Raw genomic sequence first — 7,960 nt, forward strand, 5'->3', positions numbered from 1 at the left:
GATTCATAACAGTAGCAACATTACAGTTATGAGGTAGCAATGAAAATAATTTTATGGTTGGGTCACAACATGAGGAACTGTATTTAAAGGGCCAGAAAGTTGAGAACCACTGCACTAGAGCAAAGTGAGCCTGGAGCAAGTTACTGTTGCGGTGGGGGATGGAGGGAAAGCAAAGGTGAGAGACATAAGTAAAATCAGAGTGTCTAGGAAAAATTAAAGGGAAGACATCCTAAAACTTCCAGGAAATCTCCACCAATGAAGCAAAGAAAAAAAAAATGCCTCTATTCTTCTGTGAGCAACAAACCAAACTGGGTTGGGGGTCTCAGACAATTCGCTCATATGATTGCAAAGACAGAAACTCCTGGATTGGAGAGGGCTCCCAGATTGGAGAGGGTGCAGGTCGAGCTGAGGGACCCACCCTCCTTGCACAAATCTTCGTGCACCGGGCCCCTAGTAATAAATAATAAAATAAAATGGCATGTAACTTAACAATAATGCCTCAAAAGTAAGTCAGTGAATAATGCAGCCACAAAATGCGACCTTTTTCAAGAATGAATTTACTGGAATGGTTTACTGTTAAGATTATGCCTCTCCTTTCCCCAAATATATATGAGTAGCAATATATATATAAAATATTTTAATGATACACTCTTTAATTAATAAAAACGACAGGGAAAACCAGGAGGGGGAAGGTACAGAGGTGGTCAGTGACTGGGCAGACAAGGTAAAAGAGACCACAAAAGGCACCTAACAAATATGTGCTAAACATCTGTGTTCAGGTGCTGTGGTTGGCAAGTCTAGTAGATAAAGATAAACTCTTAATGGATCCTTCCTAACAGACTAACAAGGACCATAGGCGGCAGCACATAAATAATCATAATAAAAGATAACACAGACAGTATCCTAAGAGATTGAAAAGCTATTACTGAGATCACAGAAAGCTTTGTGTAGAAAGTGGCATTCGCTGAGTATGGAGACAGGTATAGTCACAATAGGGAAATAGATGAGCATGAGCAAAAGTCATAATAAGGGTGACTGGGGAGACAGGGAAAACTGAGCCACACGTGAGTGGCAGGCTGACATTTGGGCTTTATTTGGCAGAAAATAGAAAGCCACTAACATGTTCCTGAGCAGGGGAGTCAAGTCAGCCTATTTTCTCTAACTCTGATTTCCACTTTCTCTTGAAAAAAGATTTCAGCGAAATAAATCTCTCCAAGCGTTAACAATACCATTCTAATGTGAAACAAGTATACTGTTTCAACAGATAAACCTTATATGGCTTGTTCTTAGAAACTCTCTTTGGAGAACCTACACAACTCTGAAATTCCTAATAGCATGAATTTTATACATATAGTTTCACTCTTCTAAGTATGTCTTAGAACTGAAAATAAAAAATACTTAAACAATACTAAAGCTGAATTTTATTTTGCAGGGAAATGATGCTTTGTGCCCACGCTCTCATACTCAACAGGCTGCATGTGCTGCCACAGGCGCTTGCTGCAACAATACTAAAGCTGAATTTTATTTTGCAGGGAGATGATGCTTTGTGCCCACGCTCTCATACACTCAACAGGCTGCATGTGCTGCCACAGGCGCTTGCTGTGGCTTCGTCAGCAAGCATGCAATAGCAGTTATTTCACATGTGATGATATCTTACAGGTTAAGGATAAAGGAAATGAATGAGCTGGGAAGATGATGAAGTAGGTCAAATGAGAGGTAAGAAGGAACATGCCTCAAACTCTTTCAGCTAAACACTGGCTTTTGCTTTCTGTTTTCAGCAGGGATTTTCCTGTGGTGTATGTTCCTACAGGAGTCCCAAGATCTGTTCTCTTCTGCTCTTCCAGCTTCATTATGAATCATAATGTATTTTGGTAAGCCATTTTCCTGAATTCATCTCACAGAAATGGCTACTATGGAGTGTTTCTCCATTTCATCTCTTTGCCTTCTTCCTGTTAAGAACTTTCTTCCAGACCAAATGCCTCCGCTAGCTAGAGCTAACAGAGAATGAAATAAGCCATTCTGTTCTTTCTGACCCTTTTAATTCAGAGAAACTGATTAAGTGACTCATCTTGCTTTATTAACTGATATAGATCTACTCACAAGAAAAAGTAGAGTCCCCAGGATAAACCTGCACCCCACACATTTGGGGTGACTCCTTGGTAAAGTCCCCGTAATCCTTCAAGTTTCCAAATGGTAGTCAAGCAATGCACAATTCCTTTATATTTCGGTCTCAGTTCCAATCCATCACTCACTGCAGTAAAAGATACACAAAGTCAGGTGAGAGCAAAGTTCAAGTTCTGAATCACATATAAACATAGATGTCACACATTCATATAAAGGAGATAAATTCAGAAGAAAAACCTATTTAGGTAGAGGAAATTATTTTCCAGGATTATTTAATATTTTGAAAAACACATTCGTGAATTTATTCATGTTTTTATTGAGGGCATACTGAGCATTCAAATAATGTAGGAAGTGTTGGAGTAGCAGCTCTTAAATGACCAATAAGTCTCTTAAGTAAATAGGTTTCAACACACGCTTTGTACAGATATCCAAGATTAAGGATCCAAATGATCAAAAATATTACTCAAAAATAAACTGACTAACCCATTCAGCCACACCTGTCATTGTTTTACCTCCTACAATACTTCTTTAGTCTAGTTTCACACTACACTCTCCTGCTTGTCCTCTTATTTCCTTATTTCTCCTTTTGGCCACTAAATTTCCTTTGCCTCCTTGTCTTCTGCCCATCTTTCAAATGCTGATTTTTATCAGCAGCCTTTCCACTCAACAGGGATAGTCTCTCAACTACTAAGTAGCTTCAAATGCTGTCCCCATGCTAGTTCCTACATCTCTAGTCCTGATCAATTCCTAACCCCAGACCTGGCTTCCATTTTTCATGGCATAAAAGATGTGTCAATCTGGCAGCTTCTTAACTTTCTGGAATCATTTTCATTTCCACCTTTAGCATTTTACCCTTTAGCTATACCAAACTACCCCACTTGTGGTTTCTAACTAACAGCATATGCTATGGAGTCAGACTCACTGGGTTTGAATCCCAATTCTAACACTTACTGTGTGACCCTGAGTAAGTTATTTGATAACTCCGTAACTGAGTTTTCTCATCCATAAAATGAGAAAAATAATAGAACCTAACTCTGAAAATTACAAAGGATGACATATAAAGCCCTTAAAATCCTTCCTGGCACATAGCAATCATTCAATAAGTATTGGTTTATTTATGCTACTGGCTCTTGTAATACTATATCAAAACTCAACTGTGTACTATTCTTGTTACTGAACTCTGCACTCTGGTTCCTTGCTTAGGTTTTCAGGGTATTTTAGAAAATTACTATTTTTATACCTCATTTACATTCTTCTTTGTTGGGGCTCTCTCATCATTCCTGATGATTTAAAATTACAGCCCAACTTCTGCACCCATAGATTTAACCAACCAGGATAAAAAATATTTAAGAAAAAAAAAGTTATGTTGTTGCTGACATGTCCTATGTGATTAAGCCTATGATGGTTGCATCTGTACTGAAGATGCACAGACTTTTTTCTTGTCATTATTCTGTAAACAATACAGTATAACAACTAGTATTATCAGTAACCTAGAGATGATTTAGGGAGGCTGTGCATAAGTTATATGCAAATACTACATCATTTTATATAAGGGACTTGAGCATCTGGAGATTTCGGTATCCATGGGGTGGAGATGGGAAGGGGGGGGGTAGAAATTAAGGAACCAATCCCCTGCAGATACCGAGGAACGAATGTATATCTTAAAGTTAGAAGAGATCTCAACAATCACCTTACCCGGCCTCCCACCCAACACAAAAATATCTTCTAACCTCTATCATCCAGCCCCTGAACCACTTTCATTTCTGAGCACCACCAATTTGCCAGGCCAAAATCTGCTTCCCTGTAATTTCTATCCAACTTCTGATCTGCCCTTTAAATCAACATATAATAAGGCAGCTCCCTTTCCCACATGACAGTTTTCTAAATACATTAGGCTCCTCCCCCACTCCCCCATCTTCCCATCAAGCTAAACTAGTTCCTCTAGTCATTTCTTATATGAAATAACTTCTAATTTTTCTACTAGTCTGGACATCTTTGAGTTTTAACTCGCATTTGACTCAATGGAAATAGTCCAGATTTGATTTAATGGTACATTCAAGACTAACACCCCCTGTCACTAGATACTATAATTTTATTATAAGGGTTTAATTTTACAAAAGCATAAAATCTACAGAATTAATGTTGATGGCCAACCAACTATTTTGATTTCACTTGTCCATTTTGCCAAAGTTTCCTCTTTTCTATCACCATTTCACAGCCATACTGGGGGCTTTATTATTACAAAGCCCTGCTATGTCTCCTAGGTCAGTGGTCGGCAAACCGCGGCTCGCGAGCCACATGCGGCTCTTTGGCCCCTTGAGTGTGGCTCTTCCACAAAATACCTCGTGCGGGCGTGCACGTACAGTGCGACTGAAACTTCATGGCTCATTTGCAGAGGTCGGTTTTTGGCCTGAGCGAGTCTATTTTGAAGAAGTGGCGTTAGAAGAAGTGGGGACAAGAGAGGCGGCGCAGGCGGGCCACGGGATAGGCAGTGCGGGGGGAGGCGCCAAATATCAACAGTACTTAAACTATATAGGTAGGTTAATAACAATGTACCTACCTATATAGTTTAAGTTTAAAAAATTTGGCTCTCAAAAGAAATTTCAATCGTTGTACTGTTGATATTTGGCTCTGTTGACTAATGAGTTTGCTGACCACTGTCCTCGGTCTTTAATTTTGTCCTCCCACCCAATTTCAATGGCCTTATCTGTCACCTCAGCCCTACAGGTCTCCCATTACTCTCCCCATTTCATCAAGATTACCAATCTTCTCAGGTCCAAGAATTCCCTTTCCTCAGGCATGGAATGCTTATCACACACTCTTAAACTCACTAGGCAAACCACGCTATTCCTCAATCATTATCTCCACTGACATCTCTCCTGTTACTAGACAAAAATTTGCAGTAGACACCAAGTCAGATAGGCCAGCGGCCTTAGCCAAATCCAAAATTCTTTTCTTTATATACAAGCTACTGTGTACCAGGGATTCCTAGATGTAGTAGTATGGTGAGTGGTTAAGTGCCAGAGGGTTTTAGATTACACTGCCTGGGTTCAAACCCCAGCTCTATCTTTACAAACTTGTGGCTTGGGCAAGTTGGTCAACTTCTATTATCCTCATCTGTATAATGTGGAAAATAAATTCACAGGGTTGTTCAGAGCAATCAATGAGATAATGCACAGTTCACTGTTTGCTCCCAGTAAATTGCTCAATGAATGTTATGTCATAATTTATTTGTGCATGCCTCATATACTCCGTGGAAATTATATGCCTCTGTGGGTTTTCTCCAAAGGATAATACTCCATAATTTTCACTGATTTTTCCTTCATAGAATGGCTCCTTACTTCCTGCCCAACTTTCAAAATATTAGTCCTTCTAGAGCAGTGGTTCTCAACCTTCCTAATGCCGCGACCCTTTAATACAGTTCCTCATATTGTGGTGACCCCCAACCATAAAATTATTTCGTTGCTACTTCATAACTGTAATTTTGCTACTGTTATGAATCGTAATGTAAATATCTGATATGCAGGATGTATTTTCATTGTTACAAATTGAACATAATTAAAGCATAGTGATTAATCACAAAAGCAATATGTAATTATATATGTGTTTTCCAATGGTCTTAGGCGACCCCTGTGAAAGGGTCGTTCGACCCCCAAAGGGCTCGCGACCCACAGGTTGAGAACCATTGTTCTAGAGGAACCTTAAGATCTAATGGGACCTTTGCAGATACAGATACATATGGCTATCAGCAATCTATATATCTTTAAAAATATTTTTTTATGGATTTCAGAGAGGAAGGGAGAGAAAAACATCAATGATGAGAATCATTGATTAGCTGCCTCCTGCACACCCCCTACTGGGGATCAAGCCTACCACCCAGGCATGTGCCCTTGACCGGAATCAAACCAGGGACCCTTCAGTCCCCAGAGGAAACTCTATCTACTGAGCCCCAGTGGAGACCAGGACCCTGAGAGAGCACACCCTCCAGAACCGAGAAAGCAGACCCCCCACCGAAGAATACTCCTGCACAAGAATAGGAGAGACAACGATCAAAATCTCTCGGATGAGACCAGGGCACCCAACAAAACAGATAAAATTCACCAGAGGAGCTCACGTTCTGGTACCTCTGCTTAAATCACCCGCTTCACCTTTCTAATAGTTCTTATTCTATCTTTCTGAGTGTCGCCGTAATCTTCTATAATAATAAAAGCATAATATGCAAATCGACTGAACAGCCGAACAGCAGAACGACCATCGGGATGACCACACGATGACACGCACTGGCACCAGGCCAGCCAAGGTGGGTGCGATACAATTGGTCGGGCCGCCATTGCCCCACGATCACCCCACAGAGGGAGGCCCAGGCCACCAGCGGTGGAGCGATTAATTGAGGGGGGAAAATGGGGTGGCGGGGGGGCGGACACGGTCAGCGCCAGGCCAAGGCAGGTGCGGGTGGGGGGCGGGGCCGGCTTCCAGCAGCCGAGGGAAGCCCAGGTGCCGGCAGTCAAGGGAAGGCCTACCCTTGCACGAATTTCGTGCCTCGGGCCTCTAGTCCTAAAATAATTCCCAGGGGATCCCTTTTCTGCCCCTGCTGGGACCCTGAACTACCTTCTAACTAATCAATCTCCTGAAGCCTCATGGAAACCAGGGCAGGAGAGTTCCACGACCCTACGTTACAGGACCTTCAGAACTGCCCTCCAGAATCACTCAACAATTTAACCAAAGAACAAGCAAGCTCTCATCTGCACCCTAGTGTGAAACACATTTCTTCAAGGAGATTTCCAGGATTACACATACCAGGAAATCCAGTTATACCTAGAGACCTCCTCTTTTACGATGCAAACCCAAAGCCCTGAGCCCCTTCTAGTAGCATCTCCCCTCCTGTCAACTCTTCGCATTGGCAGAAGGGGTGACCATGCCCCAGTGAACACCCCCAGAACCACAGTGGCAGGGGAAAGCCTGACTGGGTGCTGGACATGTCATCCTAACCAGAAACCCCCTGAAAATACATCACTACTCCCCTGTATCTCCCGACTCCGCGAATAAGGCTCTGGACTCTTCCCACACTCCCGCGAGGCCTCCCCTCTTCCTCCGAGTTAGAGGGGAGAACAACCCCCTCTTTCTCACGTGGGTGTTTCCTCCTCTCCCTCCCTCTCTATCTAAAATCAATAAACACATCCTCCCCTGAGGATTAAGGAAAAAAGCACTTGGATTCTACCTACCTATTCCTTCTCAGGACCTTGCACCATACCTGCTGGAGGTGAGCGCACACCACGCACCTGCATCCTGCTCTCCGCGGGGCCGCCACACGTGGCCGCCCTGTGCTTCCGAGGCTGTGCCCGTAACGTGCCAACCCCTTCATTTTACAAGTCAGGCGTGGAGTCCACCTTGCACACCGGTGGGGACCTGCCTCTGGCTTTTCCACCTGCGCTCCCCACCCCTGACTCTCGGGAACCCCGGCGACGGCGGCGGCCGCATCTCTTTACCAGGCCCCCGGCTTCCAGTCTAGTCCCCGCTGAGCCCGGACCGAGCGCAGCTTCAACGCTCGCCTCTTCGTCCGGAAGGCGCAGGGGGGACCCGGGCCTCCCTCCTGCACCCTTTTCATCCCGTTTGGGGGTGACAACGAGGACGAGGAGCCCGGGGTCAGCGCGGGGTCTTACCGGCGAAGCGTATCTTCACCAGGTCCAGCGGGTGGAGCGCGAGGTTGGACAGGACCCCGCCGCTCACACCCGCCACCAGGTTCTCGTACCGGACGTGGCGGAACACCGTGCTCAACACCGACGACCCGGGCGCCGGCTGGTCCTGGCCCGTCATTGGCTCGGGGCCTGCAGATACG

The 7,960-nt window shown here is 44.0% G+C and overlaps 1 protein-coding gene across 1 annotated transcript in view; it reads right to left on the reverse strand.

Moving 5' to 3' along the window:
• Window positions 1-7,954, reverse strand: part of SLC25A32 (solute carrier family 25 (mitochondrial folate carrier), member 32) — a 13,974-nt gene extending 6,020 nt beyond the window's left edge. Inside the window, exons 1-2 of the mRNA XM_005879293.2 lie at window positions 7,785-7,954; window positions 2,101-2,251 (exon numbers count right to left, since the gene is read on the reverse strand). Of these exons, the coding sequence (XP_005879355.1) occupies window positions 2,101-2,251; window positions 7,785-7,938 (305 nt within the window). The 5' untranslated portion in view covers window positions 7,939-7,954. The remainder of the gene's footprint in view (window positions 1-2,100; window positions 2,252-7,784) is intronic.
• Between the last annotated feature and the right edge of the window lie 6 nt (window positions 7,955-7,960).

Source organism: Myotis brandtii, unplaced genomic scaffold, assembly GCF_000412655.1.
Source record: "Myotis brandtii unplaced genomic scaffold, ASM41265v1 scaffold59, whole genome shotgun sequence".
NCBI lineage: Eukaryota > Metazoa > Chordata > Mammalia > Chiroptera > Vespertilionidae > Myotis > Myotis brandtii.